At 41.1% G+C, this 24224-nt stretch overlaps 2 protein-coding genes across 3 annotated transcripts in view; both read left to right on the plus strand.

Moving 5' to 3' along the window:
- Nucleotides 1-1051: 1051 nt before the first annotated feature.
- On the plus strand, nucleotides 1052-15451 carry fkbp8 (FKBP prolyl isomerase 8). Of its 2 annotated transcripts, none has more exons than XM_080734556.1 (9): nucleotides 1052-1168; nucleotides 2366-2624; nucleotides 2789-2958; nucleotides 3136-3224; nucleotides 3894-4114; nucleotides 6803-6975; nucleotides 7117-7194; nucleotides 11982-12122; nucleotides 13430-15451. In XM_080734556.1, exons 1-9 carry the CDS (start codon nucleotides 1166-1168, stop codon nucleotides 13514-13516), a joined length of 1221 nt encoding a protein of 406 aa, XP_080590682.1. In that variant the 5' UTR covers nucleotides 1052-1165; the 3' UTR covers nucleotides 13517-15451. The 2 variants fall into 2 exon arrangements, with proteins under 2 accessions (XP_080590682.1, XP_080590683.1); XM_080734557.1 differs by lacking the exon at nucleotides 1052-1168 and adding an exon at nucleotides 1251-1381.
- Nucleotides 15452-16912: 1461 nt separating this feature from the next.
- Nucleotides 16913-24224, plus strand: part of ell (elongation factor RNA polymerase II) — a 64205-nt gene continuing 56893 nt past the window's right edge. Inside the window, exon 1 of the mRNA XM_080726443.1 lies at nucleotides 16913-17056. Coding sequence (XP_080582569.1) covers nucleotides 16922-17056 — 135 coding nt within the window. The 5' untranslated portion in view covers nucleotides 16913-16921. The remainder of the gene's footprint in view (nucleotides 17057-24224) is intronic.

Consider the following 24224-nt stretch of genomic DNA (forward strand, 5'->3'; position numbering starts at 1 on the left):
TTTAAAAGTGTCAAACCAACAAGAAAAAAGGATGCACACCAATGTTGCTAAGGTGCTGGCCATGTTGCAGAAGACTTTAAATGAAGAAAGAGGCTGTCCTGCTCATAGCCACGATGCAAACAGTGTTTTAATGAAAAACAACCAACTTTTCAAAATCTGATAAAATTTCTGCCAACCATATCTCATCTGATAAGGTCTTCTTCAGGGATTGACACAACAACAATGAACCTCACATGATGGGGAAGGACCCAGGTCAACTCCTTTGGAAGAGGTCTCTTCAGTCAGTGTACCCTAACAAGGGACGGGCAGGCAAGAATCATGCATTGACAATTATATCAATTCAATTCAAAGGAGCTTTTTTGGCATGAGAAAACATACATTTACATTGGCAAAGCAAGTGTCAAAATAAAATAAAACAGTTGAAAATGGGGAACATATACAGTTGGAAGGGGTACAGCATTGTGTAAACAGAGCTATTTTGCAGGGTATAAAGCTTTTGGAACAAATAGCAGATTTTCTTTTCTCAATACGATTTAAATAGTATAAGAAAAAGAAAAACTCATATAATATAAAATGTGTTTAAAGGTAGCAGCTCTGTTTAATACTGTATGTGCAGTAGGTCTAGATGTCATTGTCAATCAATGGTTTGTAGTCGGGTGGTTGTGTTCCAGTCTCTATCCTTCTTTTATCGCAACAGTTCACACATCTTGCTGCTGTGTTCGCACATTGTTGTATTTCTCCCAGTAGGTATGGGAGTTTTTTGTCGTGGTCATGTTTTCAAACTCACTTTGGGTGGTATTAATTATATCAAGGTTTGGTAACACTACTTTGGAAACCTATGAAGCAGCACACATTTAGATGTTTTCTCATTTTGACCACCAGGGAGCAGTGTTGGTTAATCCACTTTCTCTCACACAATAGGAGATCTAAAAGCTCACAACGCGTCGCATAGCAACGCATTCTGAGCTTGTAGATTTGCAGTTTAAGAAGACGGGAGGTCTAGCGTTGCAACGCGAGATTAAGTGAAGGTCCAATAGAAATACAGAAGCCTGAAGGTTACCAGGAAGAGAGCTTGTTTTGTTTGTAAGCAGAGATTAGCACGTATTGCTGGAGTGGACCTTGGAACATTCACTTTCTGATCCAAACAGGTTCAGCAGATATTCTAATGGTAATTTAGGCTCGTTGTAAAATGTGGGCGACCTCTTAGTAACGTTGTATTGTTGGTCTTGTGCTTTAATTGACAGTAAAATAAACAAATAAAAATAAGTGCGGCTACTGTTAGCCAGCTAACTCCCTGGCTAACGATAGATAGCATAGCTCTGTAAGCTGTTCGTTGAGACAACGCTGCAGTAAACTTCCTAGAAAGTTCTGGAAAACCGCAGTAAGCCTGGTTGATAAGAACACGTGTTGTTGTGGAAGTGAAGTCTAGTAGGTATATCAGATATTTGACAAACGGTGTTGGCAAAAGGTTAAGTTTGGTGAGCGAAATCTTGCAGTGAACGTTTAAAGTTGGTTTAGTGTTTGTGGTTCCTTCTGAATGAATTGGGCTGCTTTAAAGGCCCATTCCCACTGGGCCAGATAACAGATAAAAAAATCTCTTTCTCCAGATATTTTTCCATTCTAAGTGGATGGTAGATACAGATAAAACAAATATCTACCACAGATATATGCCACAGATACTTTTATTTGTGGCAGATCTTTTTTTTATCTGTATCTACCATCCACTTTGAATGGAAAAATATCTGGAGAAAGATTTTTTATCTGTTATCTGGCCCAGTGGGAATGGGCCTTAACACTTATAGCTAATTGATTGATTGATTTTGACTACTTTAATAGAAGTTAGGAATAGGAAAAAGTACAGGAGGAGGACAGTACATTTGACTGATACAAGGTCAACTAAAAGGGGAAAGACCACAAGAAAGCGTGTGGGTGTGTTTAAATTGGGGTCCCTTTTTTCTCAATTCATACAAAAACGGTTTTATATTAGTCCTCTGTCGTCAAATAACTGAACTGGCCTACACATTTGAATCAACATAAGCTACTACCTATTTTTTTTTTTCATTTAATTTTTTGCAACCTTATTATTTTTTATATATAACACCACATGGGATAACAATCGTGTGTCCACATTTACATCTCGAACCCTCCCATGTCCCATCTCAACCGTTGCCCACCAAGGCACAGCACAGGGCAAATGCAGAATGCTCACACAAAACGGAAAAACAAAGTGTCACAATAATATACATTACATAGTAACAGTTGTAATCTGTGATGTTGACCATAGTCATACATGCGTAGAAGAGACAGTCCCACTCCCTGCCTCCCGAAACTACTGCCTACTTAATTGCATACGTTTTGTCTTCAGATGACGGACAAAGAGGAGGCAGTGGAGGCTGGTGAGAGCCACGAGGACACTCTAATGTCAACCAAGAAGGCCGAAGCAATCTCACTGCTGGACAGTGGGGAGGACTTTGAGATTCTAGATGAAGAAGATATCGATGACGAGCCTCCTCCCCTGGAGGATGCCGGTGGTGGGAAAAAGACAGACGAGTCAGAAAAGACAGAAGAAGACCAAGAGGAAGAAGAGAGTTCAGCCGTAGTGGGCGAGTGGCTTGATGTACTAGGTATGTGGCCAATGTGGGTTCATGGAAGAGATTGTGCTAATGTTAAGCCATCATCGGTTGCCACAAAGTGACCTCTAGTATGACACTGTTGTAGGTGGCATGCCATGTTTAATTTAAATTATTGTTAACATTGTATGAATTGTAACGTTACTCCATGTCTGCAGGTAATGACCAGCTGAAGAAGAAAATCCTAGAGGTTGGCAAAGGGCGTGACAGCCGGCCTCTGAAAGGACAGAATGTCAAGGTGCATCTGAAGACTTCTCTGGCTGATGGGACACTTGTAGAGGAGCAACCCGAGCTCTCTTTCACTCTGGGAGATGGAGATGTAATCCAGGTAAAAAAAACAAATTTTTAATGTCTGTGATATCACAGTTTCTTTTGTTTTTAATATTCACAGAGAGCACAGATAATGAATAGGAGAGTCTACGACTTCAGATGACTGATATTAGATACTAATGCTTTATTGTTGTGATATAAATGTCCCATTACAGTCAGTTGTTTCCTCTTTCAGTCCCTGGATCTCACTGTGCAGCTCATGGAATTGGGAGAGAAGGCCCTCATCGAGGCTGACGCAAAATATGCATACAGCACTTTGGGGAGGTAGGCAGTTTGTTTCAATGTAGCTGTCTGTATTTGTATCTGCCACTGTAGTGTAGAAACAGACAAGTATTTCAGTCAGTGTCACTGTCCGCATACACAAATCATTATGCCTATCAGAAGTAGGCAACTAGCTACCAACGCTGGGAACACATTAAAACAAGCGTCGCTTGTGTGCAGGGGTTGACACTTACGGTTGCCCGACTGCACGTGGCAAGTAAATAAAAAGTTCGGGCAAGTGGAGTTTGCTTTCAAGTTGCCCGATGGGCAATTGCTTTCCGTCTTCATTAAATATTAGGCTATTGGCTATGATTGGCAGTTACACTCATCCTGGTTTTTCAAAATGACTGTCGCTACTCTGCAGTTAACGATTGGATTTAACAAAAACTCAAATTCATCAATATTCACTCAATATCATTTTATAATGGAGGATTTCATTTTCGAGCAAAAGAAGGGCAAGTGCCTCTGAGACATCAGTGTCAACCCCTGCACTATATTGTGTGCGGAGGTTTGTGCATGATTGTTCTCGCCAAACCTGGCCACAGCGGGACGTCTGGTCAATGCAATTTTCTTACACAGTGACGTTATAATATAAATATTTAGCTGAATCAAGTCAAGATCTGTTTCACATTGTGTGTGATTATGGATTTGAATGCTCCCAACTATTTTCAGTATTGATCCTGAGGTTCCCCCCAACGCCGAGCTGTCCATGGAGGTAGAGCTGCTGGAGGTCGCAGATGCTGCTGACGTGGAGCTCCTGTCTCCTGCAGAGAGGATCGCCCTCGCCGGCCAGAAGCGGGAACGGGGAAACTACTTCTATCAGCGTGCCGATTACGCCTTTGCTGTCAACTCCTATAGCATCGCTCTGCAGATTACGGAATCTAGTTCTAAAGGTGAGCTATTGTGAATGGGCAGGGGTGATCCAGGCACAGGGCAGTAGGAGAAGCAGCTAAAATGGAAGCCCATTGTAAGACCGCTGGATGTTTTGGTCACGTTTGGACCTGCACACTCGTCACCTTTCTATCTTTTGAATACAAAATATACCATAATGCTTTTATTACTATTTTATGATTTCTATGGTTAGGTTATACTTTTCCCCTTAGATGAGCCAATCATTTGTCTCCCTTATTTCTCCCAGTTTAGTTGGTATGCCAATTAATTCCTCCCACCCCTTTCCACTACTGTTGTACCCTAGTACTGGCTCACCTGCCAGTGAGGAGCCCCCACTGGGATAACATAGCACCTCCGTCCTACTCCTCCCGTTCAGGAGTAACTGTACAACAGGAATCACCTCTGCCACTAAAGCCGGTTTTCCATACCACTTTTTAGCCCGACACTACACGACACGGCACGACACCGCACCGCATTTTTTATGTAGGTTTTCCACTACAGTACCCCCCCCCCCTCTCCTCTCCTCCTCCCCTCTCCCCCTCCTCCCCTCCGCTCCCGAAAGAAATCGACGCCCCTTTCAACATATGGATCAGTGTTGCCAGACGTACGATAATTATCGTATTTGTACGATAATTTGACCCTCTGTACGATGTACGATCAATAATTCCAAAAATGCCCAAATGTACGATAATTTCGGCATATCATCAAAAAGAGCGTGAATTCACTATTTTCCCTGGCTGCTGATCTGGGATCTGGTTTGGCTTCTCAAAATAAGCCAGGAAATCAGTCAATCTGACCCTAGATCTGTACTTGGAGGCATTAAAAACACTGGTTGCATCTTTCCAGACCAGTTTCAGGCTTTTATTTGTGTAAGCTCCAAGAAGTTGCCTGCCTCCACACAGCATATCTGATGCGTTTTTGTCACGCAGGAGTCTAAAACGAGGTCGTTTCTTACACTAAAGACGCATTTTTTGGTGAAATTACGTTTTTACGCGAGTGATTTCTCTTTTTTGGCCGTGTACGATAGTTTCATGTCAAATACGATAATTCTGAGCCTCCGGTACGATAATTCAACATTTCCCATCTGGTAACACTGATATGGATACTCTCCTCAGTCTGTAAACACAACGGAGATGCTAACTTGCGCTAATTATTTTTAGAGATGTGGTGGACAATGTTTTAGATGCCACACACTCACACAGGTCTTCATCGAGTCTTTACAACTATAGCGACGACTAACGTCGGGGTGAACATAGTCAAATAATAACTTTATTGGCCAAACTACACAAAGAAGAGTAGAGGCTAGTTGCGCTAGCATACATGCTAAGCTACAGTACAGTACATGTAGGCTACTGTAGATTCTTTTCCCCATTCAACACGGAGATGTGGTGGACAATGTTTTAGATGCCACACACTCACACAGGTCTTCATCAAGTCTTTACAACTATAGCGACGACTAACGTCGGGATGTTCATGGTCAAATAATAACTTTATTGGCCAAACTACACAAAGAAGTAAGCTAATGTAGAGGCTATGCTAGCGCAGCTACAGTACAGTACATGTAGGCTGTAGATTCGTTCCCCCATTCAACACACGCAGTTACAAATACAAACAGGAGACATCTCACTGAGATCTATATAAAATAACGGATTGCCGACGCATTTGCCGTAGATAATTGCGACTCGCGACGATATAGCCTATGTGTATGTCCACTGTTTGTGTTGGTTAATGTTCTTGGTGCTTCGTGGTATCTCAACTGCAGGGCTGGGGAACACAATTCTGCCTAATCGTCCTCTTTTAAAAACAGATATATAAAACAAACAGGCTTTGCTTTTATATTTGATTTGCAGCCGTGACTGCATACTAAAATCTGTCTCAAGTTGTTGTGTTGAAAGACACAGCTCAGCCGTGAGACTCTGTCTCTGACCAATCAGTATCAGCAGCGTGTATACGTCACTGATTTGGCCTCACTTGGCATTTGGTACCCCGTTAAGTACCACTTTCACACCACTCTACCCAGTTCCTTGTAGTGGAAAACCTGACACAAGTGGGCGGTGTGGTGTGGAGTGGTGTGGAGTTGGGCCTGTGGAAAACCGGCTTAAGATCGCCCTTGCCACCTGGCTTCCTCCCCCTAACACAGTTGTTTTCCTATACATGCTTGGCATGTCGCATGTACTGCGGTTGAGTTGAATCCCTAGACTCTGCGTTGGTGGGCAGGTAGTGAGGTACTTACCCCTGCACCACCCGAACGCCCTGTTTAGGATATACTTATTGCTGTTCGTTCTGTTGTGTTATATAATTCATGGAACAAAATGTAAGCATATAGTAACTACACATTATAAAGGTCTAGATAATGGAGTTTTTAAAAACAGCTGATGGTGTAATGGCAGCGCAAACATAAACATGTACAAAATAAGCAATTTTCACGTTAGGGCAGCTGACACAGTGTTTCAGGATGATTCTAGGGAAGCTCAGGAAAAAAAACTGGCTGAGGTGTGTGTAGATTAAATAGGGTTTGTTACCACGACAGTAAATGGGATATGTTTTCAGAACGTGCCACCTTTGTCACCCCTCATGAGTGTGCAGGCCTGAATGTTATGTTGTTGACTCGTTGTGATCTTTCTTTTAAATTCTGTAATGCTGTTGATGCTGTGATCAGTAGCTTGTGTGTGGTGTTTCCTGTGTTGCAGTGGACATCACTCCCGAGGAGGAGACGGAGCTAATAGATGTGAAGGTGAAATGTTTAAACAACATGGCTGCCTCTCAGCTGAAGCTGGACCACTATGATGCAGCACTCAAGTCTTGTGTATCAGCATTAGCTCACCAGCCAGAAAACATAAAAGCACTTTTCCGCATGGGCAAGGTAGCCTATTTGTGAATCTATTCCTTCTCTCTCTCCATTGCTGTCTTTATATACATCTCTATCTCTTCTCTCTCATACTCTACTCTAAACAGTTGTGTAATGGGTCATTGTATTAAGAAAAGTTATGATCTCCTCTTTTAGGTATTGGCCTTGCAAGGTGAATATGCAGAAGCCATTAGAATTCTGAGGAAGGCACTGAAGTTGGAACCAAGCAACAAGGTATTGCTGCCCTTTTCCACCTCCCACTTCTTTTAGGTAAAAATAGATCAATAGTTTGGTAAACAAAAAGAAAACTGGAATGTGTTGTAGTGCTCACCCCTGTCCAACAGATGGTGCCACAATATTGCTGTAGTCTCCAATGGAGAGTCAGGTGGGATGCAGACTCATCATTTCAGTGGATCTGTTTTCACGTTGCTGCTGTAAATAGGTTTATCTCTTGGTGCCCCACTGTACACACAGGTCTAATGCCTGGCTCCTGCTCCTACACTGCTTACATAGGCTGATACGTGAGGTTCTTTGGCTACACAAGGCCATCTGACAGAGCTCAGTGCGTGGGCTTTTTGGATCAGCTGAATGCTTGAACAGCTTGGTACTCGTGCCCAAAATCCCCCACTTCAATCCTACACCAATCTGTCAATACTGTATCGCCTTGTGCCCTTTTGTTTTACACAACAGTTTGTGTACTACTAATAGTATACTGTAGATTGTCGTTGATTTGGCTTGAAGAGTACATGTTTTTTATTTGTAGTTGTAAAACATGTCATAGACTATTTGAGTGCTCTCTCTCTCTCTCTCTCTCTCTCTCTCTCTCTCTCTCTCTCTCGTCATCATTGAATGCTGTTCTTTTCATGCATTTTCAGGACTACCCCAACACTGTTGGCTTGATATCCAATATGTTTATTATATGTTACAGCAGAATTCCATAGCGAGTTTGTTTCCTATGTCTTAGTTCGCCATTGATTGAGGAACCTGGTTAAGACCAAGCCCCCAGAACCACAGTTGAGCGGTGAAGCTGGTGGTCAACTCTGTGATGGCAACACTTCCGCATTTAAAACTGAGGATACTTCTATGATCTGAAAAACTAGCTATTGGACAAGAGTTGGCGTCAATATTGAGGCCAACTCCTTATTTGGGCTACTTGTGGCAGACTTCCGGGTGCTTCAAACGCCACTGAGCAACTTTCATTGAAATGAATAGATGGGGGCGGGGCAGCTCTACGGTTGAGACGGACAGACGGGAGTTGGAATTGTTCACAGATGTGGACAGAAGCCCTCTATTCAGAAGGTGAAGGTGTGAATAACCGAGTCCTTAACTATGTGTTAAGTAGGCTACAGACGTATGTTTTCAACTAGCGGTTTTGAGCAGAGGGAGATCAGCTTGAGAGCAGCCTGGGCCACATAATAAAATCTAAATACAATTATATTTCCGTGAGGCATGGCTCCCCGGAGTGAACCCACACTGAATGGTCCCCCAAGTTGGGGTTCGATGCTTTGCGGCAGTCGTTCTCAAACCTTTTCATGTCAAGAACCCCTAAATGAAAGTGTGTTTGGCCGCAGACCCCCGTCTGAAATATGCAGTGCACAAGCGTTGTGGTGTTAAAAAAGATTTTCAAATAATTTCATATAGGGCCCTGGAGGTCCCTGAACACCACTTTGAGAACCCCAGCATTAGACCTTGGACCATCATAACAATCAATCTTAGACTTACATCCCCGTAAGGGTCCATTTGGTTCCTAACTATCCATCATTTATCTGGGAAATCCCAGCAAGGACCCCTGAGGGTCCCAGGACCCCCAGGGGGGAACAACTGCTTTACGGCATGCTTCTCTGTAATGGACAGTGGCTTGGAATACTTTGCATTGGTTATTTGCTTCGGTAGTAACTTACTTTTATTTGATTCTCTACTGCCTGCCATAGCGTGCTGCTGATGTGTGTCAGACGAGTCTCAACCACTGGCAAAGCACTCTTGTTGAACGTGGACCTGTTGGTTACAGTCATTGTGTTGTGGTGCTACTTGCCATGCGTCAATGTCTCAAAATTAGAACCGTGCTCTGAGAGACGCATCAACAGCTTTTGACACGTGCACATGACGCCTCCAGTGTGGCTGCACCCATTGTAAACACCCATTGAATTTGCGGGTGACTGTGTGTCAGGGTCTTTAGAAGAGATAAGTGACTCTGAGACCTGAAATAACATAATCTTGAAATAATAACGTTTCCCGAAATAAATAATCGGTATAGGCTAAATGTCACATGCATCCTGTAATTCCACACAACGCAGAAAATACAAAACTAAATATTTTGTGAACAATATCTTGTGAATTATCATGAAAGAAACACATGTATTTTTTATGCAGAAAATGTTTTATTGTGTGTTGCCGTTTCATCGTTAAAATAGAAAAGTACACACTGCCCACAGATCTCTGCCAGGCCAGGTCAAATGTAGCCGGTCGGAACAGAATATGAAAGATCTGACTGATACATCTTGATCACATGATGACTCTAGAGATAACACGTACCGATTTGTGTGTTTTGGACAAAATCTTTTGCATTGTTTGAAGTATTTATTAAAAGTTTGCATAGGAAAAGGTACAGTTTCATGACAGTACCGTTCACTGGTACAAGGTCAACTAAAAGGATACGCTCAGGAGAGCACAAGGCTTATTTACAGTACATTGAGATCCTTTTTTTTAACTCTAATTGAATGGTAGCAACTAGAAAGGTTCTCACGCTCTAGAGTTGCTGTATATGCCGACACGTGAAGTGGCCTTGTTATAACGCCACAGTGGAGCCAATTTGTCTTCTTTGGCCTACTGGGAGTGTGTGTGAAAAGTTTGATGCTGATTGGTCCAGCTGTGCTGGAGATTTGCTGATCACAGACGGACAAACAAACCGACAATGACAAACTAGTGTAGTGTGGACCTATAGATCAGATGTCCCAGTGAGTGATGGTGGCTCTCTAATGAGGCCAGGTGTTTTTGTAGCATGGCTTTTGTTGAGGAGGAAAAATATTAATCACTCTCACATAGGGATGGGACGATAAGCGATATTATCGTTTATCGTGATGAAAAACACTTAGGATAATCGTATCGTGGAGACTTAAATTATCGTGATATTGTCCTCTCCTCTGTCATGCACTGGGATCAATTCACCTTTTATTTGCCGAGCTGCATATCCGGTACAAACCCTCTATAATTGGTAAAAGGTACTTATAATATATGTCTCTTTTTACACTCTATCAAATGTCTTTGCCAAAAAATAGCCGATCTATAAGCTCTCAACGCGTTGCGTTGTGGCAAATGTTCCGCCCCAGGATAATGGATTTTGATTATCGTGATAATATGGTAAATCGTGATTTCTTTTGTCACAATAATCGTGATATGAAATTTTCATATCGGCCCATCCCTACTATACTATACTATACTATACTATACTATAACAATACTTCTGGGAGAGTATTCGGTCCCTAAAACTATTGTAAAGGTGATTCATCTTTGGGCAGATTTCCTTCCTACAACTACATGATAAACTGTACAGTATATGCCAAAGTAGTCATCATTGTCATGATTATTTAAAAAATCACACCTAGTGAGAAGTGAGCGGTGCTATTTATGAGTTTGACTTGGCCAATCGGACCCAGGGCTTAGAACAAACTTTGAGCCGTTTGTGCCAAGATGTAGGCCATATCTAGGCCTGATGTAACCCACGCTTAAGCGATGGACATTTTTTACATGTTTTTCCCACCAGTTTTTGACCGGACAAAGCCAGGTGTTGGAGCTTACCTGGTTAGTACATATAAGGATGATTGTGCTATTTCTGTATCAGAATATTCACCTGTATGCTTTCAGTACCTCAATCCTCACCAGACTGGCAGACCTGACCTGCACAGTATTTACCCATATCTTAGTAGTGCAGCATAGCACAGCTAGAAACACATTTTGTCTGTGGTTATGGGTATATATATGAAGTTGAACAGAGATCCACACACCAGCTGGCTCACGACGAAAGGATTTTTATTTGCTGCCATCGACATACAAGCACACAGCTCTTCCTCAGACTGATGCATACAGTAGCAGTACAGAGGATTGCCATCTTAATTACCCACCACAGTACTTAACACCTGTTGCACATTGCCATCAAGTCTGAGATGCCATCAATTATTAGATTTAATTTTACATATACTTCATACTGTATTTGTGGGCTACATTCATACTTTATATGCCAAGCAACAGTATGTAATGAAAATCGCAGTATATATGACTCTAAATGGACTATACGTTTTCACATTGGAATAATGCAACACCATTTTGCAAAAAAGAAAACTCCAGAACGCGAATAAAATAGTTAATGACTGACCGAGACAATTAATTCATTCAAAAGTATAGTCCAATATAAAATTGCTCACATCGGCCACAGTTCTCAGTTAATGCATCCAGAAGAGTTCACATTTTAGGAGCTAAGAGTTTATATCTTCCTTTCTGTGTGAATGTTTAATTGCATAAATTCCCACACATCTATGAGTGGAGGTTTTGTTTCACCTCGGTGAAGTGTTGTCCATTTACATAACTAGACATTGTTTTTCATAGTACAATTTAAGCAATTTAAGTCTTGAGCAATTTAAAGTTTTTAAAGGCCTTGTGGTCTTACCAATGTAAGCCAGTCCACATGGGCATTTAAGGGTGTATCTAACATTAGCAGTAGAACATGAAATCCCACCTCAAAGGAAATTTGTTGACCACAAAATGTTTTTTTTTTCCTATCTATTACTCACCCCTTGGAGACTTTGAGTCCAATCATATTTTTTTGTTTTTGTCACATTTCCTAAAACAATAATTTGATTATAATAAATTTAGCCCCATTGATTCCGGATGGGGACACAAATGCATTTGTGTCTCCATCCGGGAATAAGGCGTTTGTTATTTGAGTTTATGTGAAATTCATATATCACACAAGTTGGGCTGAGGCATGCAACTCTTGCTCACATTTTCTTTGTCTCTTATCAATGTAGACTATCCATGCAGAACTATCCAAGTTGGTGAAGAAGCACTCGGAACAGAAGGGAGCGGAGCAGGCCATGTACAAGAAGATGCTGGGTAACCCTACCAGTACCCTCAGCGGCACACAGAAACACCAGGCCAAGTCCTCGTGGGTAAGGCCACATTCTCATAATATAATTCGGTTTAGTCGTGCGAATGGGAGGGGTGAAGTTGCTACATTCTTGCATATTTAATTGATACGTTTGCCCTCACACTGCACATTGTCATCCGAAACAAGGAATCGTCCACGTCTGTCCATGGGACATGTATGTATCCAAGCTGCATAATAATGCCCCCTCCATCTCCCTGTGTTTATTAATTCTTCAAGTTCAACTCACAATGTAACCGCAGGACCGCCGCAAAATTGAGGCGCAGGCGTCAGCCTATTTATCTGCGGTCGACGATCGTAAACGGGCGATCAAAAAATAAAACCAGCGGCGGCCGGAGGGACTCGCAAAATCTACCAGCAATAAACCAGACAGCAAATACTTTTAATAGCCAGATATGAATATCTACGAAGAGGAGGACATCAACGTCTCTCTCTCTCTCTCTCTCTCTCTCTCTCTCTCTCTCTCTCTGCCCCTCGTCTTGCCCTCCGCTGGTTCCCTCTCTGCGCTCCGCGCATGAAGCGTCTCCATTTGGACATTATTTGGCACAGAGAGCCGCGCGCGCGAGCAAGGGCGAGAGACCCACACATCGGCCTATATTATATTAGGACTATAGCCTATATATGATATACAAGTGACTCCTGTGGCACTTTCCTTTTATCTAACTGTGAGCAACTCCTCTCAAATAATACACCATGTGCGATCGAGGGAGCGGTGATCAGAAATTGAATCAATGAGGGGAGGAGGCGGCCAGAATGGTCAGAAATCTAATGAGAACGGACGGTCTGGAGGGGGATTTAACCTTTTATAAATAACTATGGATTTAACCCGCACATGGCTCTATATATTGCCTGTATTTGAGACAGATGGATTCACACCAACAGGGAAGCGTTTGCGGTAGCGCATCGAAACCACCGTTTTTTTGTGGATTTGCATTCGTTTCTTTTATTCGAAAAAGAATACGGATGCGTCTTCACACATGCCCAACCGTTGTGTATTTTCCAACAATACGTTATAGGATTCGTTTTAATCGTAATAAAACGTGCCTGTGTGAATGCCGCCTGAGTCAGCTAATTCTAATGATAACAGCAGAGGAATATTTGTTTGCTCACCTTGGAAGAATGATGTAGTAAGTTCTATGGAACTTTCCTGTCATCAGATCATGCTTTGTTATTTGAACTGTGTGTGAGAAATTGATTGATTTTAAGTTTAGGCCTTGCATATGAAACACAGAGGGAAGCTCAGGACTTATTAATGATCATCCAACTTATGCATTGTTTTCTATTCCTTTATCTCTTTCAATTTTTCCCCAGGGTCTCAGCTGGAAGTGGCTATTTGGTGCCACTGCGGTAGCCATCGGTGGTGTTGCATTATCTGTTGTGATTGCTGCCAGAAACTGAAGCAAACCTGTAGCAATTGCCAGCCAACACCCTTCCAAAAGGAGAGCCTAAACAGTGAAATAATTAAAATGTCTGGCAATGCCTTTGGAACCTGGTTAGAAGTGGGAAACCAATGTTGACTGTTCAGTTGCCTCTTCACTTTGACTGTCCCTAGGTTTCTCTGCTATGTTTGAGAAATATATACAACAAATATTAAAGGAGGGGGGGGGACTGGGGTAGCGGCAGTTTTATAGTTACTGTATGTAGCCCTATCACATTGCCAGACACTAAAGCCTGATTTATACAATATTGAAAATAGTCGATCTATAAGCTTTTAACTCTTTTATCTTGTAGATCTGCTATTTTCGGCGCTTAAGTGTAAATTAAGCATAATTGTTTGTAGTGATTGTATGATACTGGCTAATTGAGCACTGGAATGAAAATTAAATAATTATACATTCATGATCTAATCTCTACATAAGACATATTTTACCCAAAAAGTAACTACTGTGATATTGTCCTTTTAAGTTATTTTCAAAGCTTAAGGTCATGGAGTTTAATTGAAAATCAGTTGCGACCTGATTTTTTAGAGAATGTGATTTTATTCTTTTGTAGGAGAGATGTGATATCGATTGGCGTAACCTAGATGCTGTATTGTCTTGAGGTTCTCACACCCTGGTAAGCCACTTGCCCTGTGTCCTAATTCTCTCAACCTCTATTCATTGCATTAGGTATAAGTCTGTGGCTGTAAGGCTATGGTGTAGGTAGAGTGGCCGTTTGGGAGCCGGAGGGTTCCCGGGTTCAATCCCTTATTATATGTTCAGTGTCCCTTGAGCAAGACACTGAACCTTTCCCGATGGAACAATGCATCCACATGTATTATACCCACACGTACACTGGGCAAGCCATAGGGTTGGGAACCTGATCAGGTTCTTCTGACGAACTGGTTCCAACATAGACCATGTTCACACGACGTTCATCTTGCCATTACGTTAATGAAATGCCACCCGTTGCCACCCCTGGTTTTTCAATGCAAACATGGCTGCCCGGTGAATATGGTCTATTGTATAACAGTTACCGGTTCCATCACATTTGCATTAACAGTTGCCGCTAACGATTCCCAGATTTCCGCTGCTCTTTGAAAGTCTGTATTCTCCCTTCATTTGCATCTGGTGGCTGTGTGACTAAGGCTGGGACGTCACCTACTAGTGAGTGAGCGGAGAGTAGAGCTGAGCGGTGTGTGAAACACATGCAGATCTCTGCATGAAATGCTAGCCTGGAAACCAGACGAATATGCCAGCACGCCAATCAGGGCCCAGTATGCAAATATGGGGCGGGTTTATCACCAGAGGCATATTTTTTTAAATCCACCCCCTTGGAAATGCAGGTGTCGCCCCAAAGATTCCAGACTAATGACTACGCAGTGATATTAGTCTGGCCATGCCAGGCTAATGAAATGCACTTCTAGACAGGCAAAAATATAATCTATGCCTCCTGGCCTTCCAGACTGGCAGAGATAAGGGTAGAGAATCATTCAGGACAAAGATTATATAATAATAAAAGTGGTCCGCGTGTAAGAAATTGTAAAGGAGCGTTTTCATTCTTCACTTTCAATATTGTATACCTCACTTTCCAATGAATAAGACCAAATATAGAATGAGCCTTCAACCGCATTCTTTGGTTTATTTATAGACTTCATATGATTTATCTAATGTTGTGTCTTCCTTTAATGTTATTGCAATGTTGCTAATTTATAATTTAGTTTGTTTTTTATTTTTAATACCCTTTATATGCGACAAAAGTGAATCCATATGTAAAAAGATAAAAATGGTACAAGTGTCACAGACATACTCAATAGTTACAGAAGATTACGTAGGTTACTCTTGAGTTTCTGACATTCCCTGACTTGGTTTATTTTGTATTTATCTCAATAAAAGTTTGTCTATTCTGTTATTACCTAAAGGTATTCTCTCTCTCTTCTTTCAACATAAGACACCTTGGCAAACTTTGTGGTGTCCAGTCCAGACATCATAATAAATGTTATTTACACACTTACATTTTTTGCAAATCACTTGGCAATAATAAAGTGCTACAGACGTATAAAAACTCAGTCAAGACAAACAAAAAAATAAAAGACATGGAGAAAAAAAGGCCAAGCGAAGGCATTAAGATCTGTTTTGAGTCTTTTTTTTAAAGCATCTTCCGACCGGGTGCGGTGCCATCTTCCTGTATAAAACCTGTCAAACAATAAGTTGAAGGGTAAATGTATAGCTCTGATAATAATGTACCGTGTTTGTTCATTATCATCTAACATTTATTTCAGACCATTTTCCAAAGCATATTTTTCTTTACCTTTTCACATTTTGCATATTTTTATTCTTTACTTTTTCACATTTTGTGGAAGAAAATAGACATTTTCACATTGAGGTGCCCAGACTTCTCGGGTGCCCTGCACTCTTCTTTATTTACTATATGCCTGTATTGCATTTCATCATAATCTTCAAGCACCAAGTGTTTTGTTTCTAGTTATTATATAAATATATTGCCATTGCAATCTACTGTTGTCCTTTCCCACCCTTTGGGATCAACAAGCCATACATTTATTTTAAACTCCTGGACTGATGTCTTGCTACATGGCATTGCAAAATGGCCTGGAATAAAATTCCTGCATGTTGTATACATATGTGCTAGTTAACATTTTTACAGGTATGGGTGTGGAAATGGCAAGTTTGTGTACTTTTTTTTAAAATATCTCTCTCTCTTTCACACATAGACACAAACTCCATAAAATGTTCTGTTCTTATTATAGCTTATCGTTATCTACTCTGGAACATGTTCATGTGAGACTAATAGATTACTCTCCGTTTTATTTGTTTACAGCTTGGACATTCCCAAATTACCCTGGGGTTTTTTCAGACACTGACGTTTCGATGACGTAGTCCAGTGACCTAATGTTTCCCTCTACGCACCGCTAATGATTTCCCAATGTGTTTTCCTTATACTTAGTTTATTTTGTGTCATCCAAGTCTATCCATTCACGGGTCATTTACATATTTATATGTATGAGTGACCGTCTACTTAGCACGTAATTAATCACAGTATGCATTCATATGAATACATTCATTAGATTAAACATAATTGTCAATAAGAAAATGTATTGTACAAATTAGTATAATAACATTGACTTGTGGAATAGACACTGAAACGTGTCATTAAAATGTGGTTGTGTTATACATATGTGGGGCATTTTTAATAATCTCGCGTCGCATGTTATCCCTCCCTCGGTGACTTCACCACGCACGCATGGACCGTTAATTGAATATTCATTGAAAAGCTCCGGGAGTCCTGCGTGCGTGCGTTTACAACAGACTGGAGAGAGTGCGTGCGCTTTAGCTGCGCGTGGTCGGTGGTGGAAATGGTAGCAAGATGGCGGCGCTGAAGGAGGAGCAGTGCTATGGACTGTCCTGTGGCAGAGTGAGCAACGGCAACAATGTCTCCGTCTTTCACGTCAAGCTCACTGACAGCGCGCTGAAGGCGTTCGAGGGCTACCAGAGCAGCAAGGTAAATGAAACAGCTTGTTGGGTTTTTGAAAAACTGACATGTTTTCATCTGTGTGTGTCTATGTGTGTGTGTGTGCTGTCTGTGTGACTGGAGATCCGTTCAGGCAGTGATGGCAATTAGTAACTAAGTACATTTACTCAAGTACTGTACTGTTTTTTTGTTTGTTATTTTTGTACTTGAGTGTTTCCACATTTTTGTACTTTTACTTCTACTCCATAATACTACATCTCGGATTCAAATGTTGTACCCTACTATAATTTTTTTTTAAAAATGTGTTGCTTAATTTGTAGATTTTTATTATTAGGCCTTCAAAAAATACATTAAACACTTCAGACATGTATAGATTTCTGCCATTTGAAAATAGCCGGTCTACAACTTAAAAAGTCACACTGCATCGCATCGATCTGCTATGTTTCAAAAAGATTGTTAGGCCTATATACATTTGAAAACTTGAAATGGGGACGTTCTGCATAAGGAGTAGCCTACTTTTGCTACTTTGAATACATTTTTATGCCAATACTTTTGTACTTTACTCAAGTGAAATTGTAATTCCAGCCATTTACTTTTAACACAGCATTTCTACATTACAGTATTTGATACTTTTACTTGAGTACTTTTTCCACCACTGCGTTCAGGCAGCTGTGACAGCCAGGCTGGAGTGAGGAGAGGTCCCCACCAGCCCAGACAGACAGACATGGGTGCCTTTTGGAACGTATAGCTCCCGTCGCGCGACATAAAATAGCGCATTTTCCACAGAAAATAGTGTCGACGTGTGTCGCCTCGATACTTTTTCGAGGTGTGTTCGTGTGTCGTTTTCTTTTTGTCGCGCGACGCTCGCTGAAAGGGTCGCGCGGCCAAGTACAGTAATAGGCTACATGAACTGAAGCCCTGGGCAGCTGGGCTAGTTTGGTGATAGCACTAGTCTTGTCATCCACATTTTAATAGAGCCACCGCTTCATAATTTGTGAACAGTTATTGCTATCGTTAAGTCACTGCCAGGATCACCCACTTTACGGTTGTCATAATTGTATAAATAACGTTCTCGTTGAGCAAAGCTAGCTTCCTGCCAGGCGGTTTATACTGAATATAATTACCCTTGACGCATTCAGTTGCGTTGAGGTGCGTCTCTTCAGCTCAACAGTTAGTTTACCACGAAGTTACTGAAGTTAGTAACGACAGTAGAGGGGTTGGCGTGTGCAAAGTTTACATTTAGCATTGGTTAACTTCAGTCAAGCAGGCTACAGATGTTTTCCAGCAAGTTTGCTGAGCTGTCAAAAAATCTATTAAGAGCTTGCCTTGCTAGCTTGCCAATAACTGTCCCAAACTAAGTATAACAGTTCATATTTTCTGAGTCTAACCATCGTCCCTAGTCATACTTGATCATAATATTTGTCCTGCTGTCTTTAAGGGAAAGCCTTTCCCAGAACCAGCTAATGAAAGCTTGGTGAAGAATGCTGAAAAGTACCTATTACTATGTTGAAAGATGGCCATCATCCCTGTTCCCAACCCCCTCACAGCAACTTAAAGCACCATAGCTTGGGGCTTTTAGAGACAGGGGAACTGAAGTACATTTAACAACTTAAAGGGAATCAAAATACTATATTTGGCTTCATCTTTCGTTAGTCGGCCTCACTGGGTTTAAAGGCGAGAGCAAGAATATCCAGGTTTCATTTCCGATACGAATCTGCTGTTGCTGGCTATATAAGCTCCTTGTGTTGCTAACTAGCTAGTCTGGTGGCCATCTAACGTTTCAAGTTCTATAAATATTTGACTGAGAAGAACTTGGCAGGCCAAGAGGACAGGGCGTTATCTCCAGCTTCAGTGGCTGTGTACTACAGCTGATGAGAAGACAATAATATTGTCAGTGAAAGGCAAATGTTTGAGAGGAAGTTGTCTCATAGAATATTGACAATCACTCTTGAGACAACCAGAGGGCAAACTCAGCCAACCCTCCTCAACTCTTTGAGATATTGTTTGTTATTGCCAAGCTTTACTAGATTATTGTGACAATTTACAAAACAATGTGAATTTCTCTAAGCTGGTTGCTAAAAGATCCATTGCTCTCTTGAGATGCAGTCTTAAACTAATGTAATTCAAATTGAAGTTGTAGTAGGCTATTCTCATACCTCTTGTCCAAATTACAAGCTTTTGTTTAAGGATGAGCTAATTTAATTTAACAATATTGATGTTGTGCTTTAGAATCAATAGGAAAAAATTGATCGCTTTCTTTGGATGGAGCACAAAGATGTGCATAGCCACGTGGATTCGTACTGCAGTTTTGTATTATAGCTGTAATGATCTATAATGATAATAATGTTGTGTATAACCTTTTTAACCGTATTGTCCAGCCTTATTTCGAGGAATGTGTTTATGACTCGACATAGCCTCAGTGGTTGATGTTTTGTGTCCTTTGATGTGAATTTGTCCACTGTCTTGTTGTGAATCTATTAATTTTAAGCAACAACAAAACTAAATATACAATAGGCCTACTTGACTCATATCACTTGGGGATAGCATAGGCTTAAGCCTAAATCTTTAATGTTTCGAATTGCTTATGTAAACGCAAGAGACGGAGGGGAAAAAATAGTTTTTTTGTCTTAATGGTTAAGAGTTGCATTTCTTTGGGATGTACCTCCTGTACAGACTTGCCTTTGGTAAGAACTGAAGCTGTATTGTACTCTCTAGGCCATACATGGGCAACTGGCGGCCCGGGGGCCACATGCGGCCCCCACCTTCACTTAATGCGGCCCGCAGGTTAATACCAGAATACTGATATATTATTATTTCAGCTGTTACAATTCAAAACATGACCTGCTTTAATTCCGTCAGTCTATATTAGTAGCTTAATGACTAGTATAGTAGTATTAAAATGTATTTTTTTGATGTCCAATGTATTTGTATTTAGGTTCATAAAGTTAACATGAGTATATAACTAAATGCGTTTGAAATTAAATCAAAAAGTTACATTTCAGGATTCCAATTAAGAAATAACAAAAAATTATTCAGGATTCCAATTCAAAAGAAGCAAAAATAGCCGATCTACAAGCTCAAAACGCATCGCGCTGCGATGGAGTGGAGTGAAGGTGGAAGGTGGAAATATAGTGGCCCTCGCCATCATCAAAGTTGCCCACCCCTGCTCTAGGCAAAGGCTTGGCAAAAACAATGGTCTTGTGGGAAATACAAATCATTAGACATACTTGGAGCTTAGTCCTGGTGTAGCGATCCATATTTTCCCTTTTGAGGCTACAGTATATACAGATGAGTAGGGCTGTCACAATTATTACATAATCGTCTAATCGCAATTATTTTACATAATCGTGATTATTTTTCATAATCGTCATAATCGTGAATGTTGAAAATGCATATATATATTTTTTTTTAAGTAAAAAGTAGTGGAAATAGCAGATCTACAAGCTCACAACGCGTCGCGATGCGACGCGTTGTGAGCTTGTAGATCGGCTATTTCCACTATCAATGTTATTTTTAAGTAGAAAGTTGTCAAATATGTCCATAATTTCTTTGTATATTTAGGTTATGTGTCATATCTGCCATGTGCAACTTCAAAGCCTACAAGCCAAACAGAAATGTAATTGTCAACGACAAAAACACAATTAAATCGTTAATCGCAATTATTTGAGTGACAATTAATCGTCAAGTAAAATGTCATAATCGTGACAGCCCTACAGATGAGGGTAGTCCTCCTCTCTTGGATGCACTACGGCGTGACACCGGAGCTAACAACACAGCAGAGCTCAAGACCCTGGTTTGGAAGGCAGCGATTCAGGAGTTCTGAGTTGGTGATGGCTAGACCGCACTCTCGCATCGCAAGCTTAATCTTAGCTTATCCGTTATTTAGTGTTAAAGTTAGATAGAGACATGGTGAATTGTTTTATGATGTGTGATCAAAATCATACTTAGCATGACCTACCGTAGTAACATTACGGTGGTGAGGGGGTCAAGGGTCGTGCCCCTCAGATGACGCCAAGCAGACAGAGTAAGTAAGTGAGAAATGTAGTAATGCTGACTTGGACGTATTCACAATTACATCATACATAGGGGTAGATTTTCCTGAGTATGACGTAAGAGCAAAATGGCCGCCATATTTAATATGATTAATGGGTAAAGTTGAGACGCGGAAAAAATGGAAGTGCAACAAAGTTGATGCAGTGATTGGTGCTGTAGTCCAGCTTCTATCTTTACCTAGGACAAAGGATTCATCAAGACCTGGCAGAGTGCTGAGTTCACTGTCTAGGTAGCTGAGGTATAGGCTGTTCCCCAACACTATAGCAGTGAGTTATAGAACACTTTGATAAATGTACGACCTTACATAGCCCTGCTTGTGGAAAATGTACGGAGCACATACAACTATGTAAGGTCCAGTATCAAGTCAGATGGAATTTAATTGATAACACATTGTGGCTTAACAGAGATTATGTTTTTTTATCCGTCCTGTGTGCGTGTTAATCTCAGCCACCGCTGGACCAATCGCTGTGAAACTATAACCGGCCACTTCACGTTTTGGCCCATAACTCTTGAACCATAGGTCATACAATCATGACCCAACTCCCCATATTCTACCGGCCAATTCTGCCCCACACGATGTTACGCTGTTTTTCTTTTTTCTTTTTTTTCTTCTTAACACTCTTGCCCCAGCGCAAATAGTCGTGTGAGTCGTGTAACAATAACTGTCAGATAGGATTTTTATGCTCCGTAGTACAGTTTCCTGCCTGTAATTGCCTTTGAAAACATCCAGCCATATCCAAATTGGACTTGCGTGTTGATGGGCCTCTACAGAGCACACCTTCAAAACCACTTTCTGTCCATAGGGCAGTTAAACCATCTACAGTATAAACTCATTCCGCTCTACAGCTTCCTCGTGTCCTGATGGCTGCACCCCACTACTGACACAGACCACCTTTATTTAAAAAATGTAAAGGGTATTGGAAAACCCCTTTCATTGTTCAGGCAGGGATTTGCAGTCGTGTAGCCTGAAATGCTTTGATCATAGTTGGTACATGAGCTTTTTGTCTTACAAGCCAACGATGGAATCGAACACCTAATTTTAGTAACAGGATTCGGTCGAGGCGATATTGTTTGATATTGTTTGTACATCCAGAAGAGTGTACACTTTAGGTGGTGTCTTTGTGTGTTTGGCATCGTGTTTTCTAATTCTATTCTGTAATAGTAGTCCTCCTCAGGTAGTCAGACCTCAGTCAGCCCACTGTTCCCTGTATCAGACTCGACTGCCAACGTCAGCCAGTTCTCTGTTTGCACATCTCAGAGGAAGGACAGAGTGAACTGGAGCCCTGTCCGGGGGATTGGCAGACCGGAGGCTCACTTACTTTTCTCTTTTTTCCCCCCTTTTCCTTTTTTTTATTTATTTTGTAACTTACTGGCTCTGACATAAGCAAGGAAATGAGCAAGGCTAGTTGAGCATCATCAGACTCAAGGTTATGTGGAACGTGGAGAAAAAGACCTATGATTATGTTTTTGGCTGAGTAACGATGAGTACATTTGGTCATTGCCCTGTAGTGGGTTATTATACTGGCCAATCATGTATATCTTTAAGAGAGAGAGTCTATATTGTTAGTATTTTATTGTCAATATTCGATGAATTGTTGGTTGAAAATAAAATATTATTTATTTCAGATGTTTTTGTTTTTGTAAATTTGAAATGTATATTCACATGATGTCCAAGCACATGGCAGCCTTGTTTTTGAGGTATTGTTGAGTTTTGTCCACTGTAATTTACTGGTGGTGACCGATGAGTTCTTAGTGCTCCACAGTCGAATATTAGACACATACTGTATGTCATGTTCTATCATAGATGACATAATGGTCATGTTATTATTGGATTGTGAGTATGGCGTGTGATTTTTACATTTCTTAATACAGTATCTCATGATGTGCTCAGCCTTGAGCTCAACTCTGACGTAGACTTGACATTTTGATTAAGGCTTAGGCTAAGACTTCTTTGATTATTAAAACTATAACCATGAATCATGATTGTAAACGTAACTGATATCGGTATTAGAATTTAATTAGGAGTATGTATTTTGAATTGCACACTGTGGCTCTCGTGACAAAACATGATTATGAATCATTTGCTGAATTCGTCATTCATTTTGCAAACTGTACACATTCCAGTGATAGATCATAGGCTAATTCCTGGAACAGCATTGCATTCCTATATTAAACCTTTTTTTGAGGCTGCCAAAAAACGTCAAACAAATAACCCTTTGCTCCAGATTAAGAGAAGCTTTCCTGAGTTGAAGACATTACAAATGCATAGGGATTACATTTTTATACATGATTGAAAAAAAGTCTTAGTTATTTTGTATATTATTGATACAGTAGTGTTTGTGTAGTCTTGGACTTGCCTTTTGAGCAGTGGTTACACCACTCCTATACAGAGCTGTGTGTGAATGCGTGTCTGTATGTAGCCTGAAATACCTCTACTGACCACACACACACACACACACACACACACACACACACACACACACACACACACACACAGCCTCCACCGCTCAGTTCACACCGGTGTGATGTTTTTTTACCCCCGAGATGGGGAACTGATTCAGATTGAATTGATTTGGTCCCCTGACCCAGTTAGTGTGTTACTTTTACCTAACTGAAATGAGTCTTCTACTCTCTTCTAAACTGGCACTTTGGGAAGCTTAGCGTTCAATTAAAAAAAAAAGCTTCCGTGTACCATTGCAATTCAGTTATGGTTTTCTCAGCTGACTACTAGGCGTTGCTGTATAGGCTGCCCTGAGGAGGTCAGGTTACATGAAGTCCGTTTTGTTGTTACGCTTCGCTGTCAACTCCCCTGCCTCTCGGCCCCTATGGGAATGGTATGGGAAGTAATGGAGACTGGTGGGGATTTTGTTGCTTGACGTTGGTCAGCCTGCGTGCGTCGGTGCCATGGTTATTTAAGGAATGCTGACTCCTCGGTTTCTCCAGATTGAATGGGACACAGCAAAGAGATGACCATAACCACCAGCACCAAGTGTGACTGCAAATGTCACGGTGCTCCTCGCACTGTCCTGTGCAGTAGATGTCACATTGGGCCCATGACGACCTGGCATCACCGAGTGCCAGGTCATGTTGCTTAACGTCATCGGCTTTAATCCAGAAACGTCCACATGTGGATTTGTCTTATATA

This window comes from Nannobrachium achirus (assembly GCF_963921795.1).
Source record: "Nannobrachium achirus genome assembly, chromosome: 1".
Lineage (NCBI taxonomy): Eukaryota > Metazoa > Chordata > Actinopteri > Myctophiformes > Myctophidae > Nannobrachium > Nannobrachium achirus.

Bases quoted from the DNA above. Each gene is read 5' to 3' on its own strand.
- fkbp8 (XM_080734556.1), top strand. The intron at 2,625-2,788 runs GTATGTGGCCAA...CCATGTCTGCAG, and splicing joins CGAGTGGCTTGATGTACTAG to GTAATGACCAGCTGAAGAAG. The intron at 12,123-13,429 runs GTAAGGCCACAT...ATTTTTCCCCAG, and splicing joins ACCAGGCCAAGTCCTCGTGG to GGTCTCAGCTGGAAGTGGCT.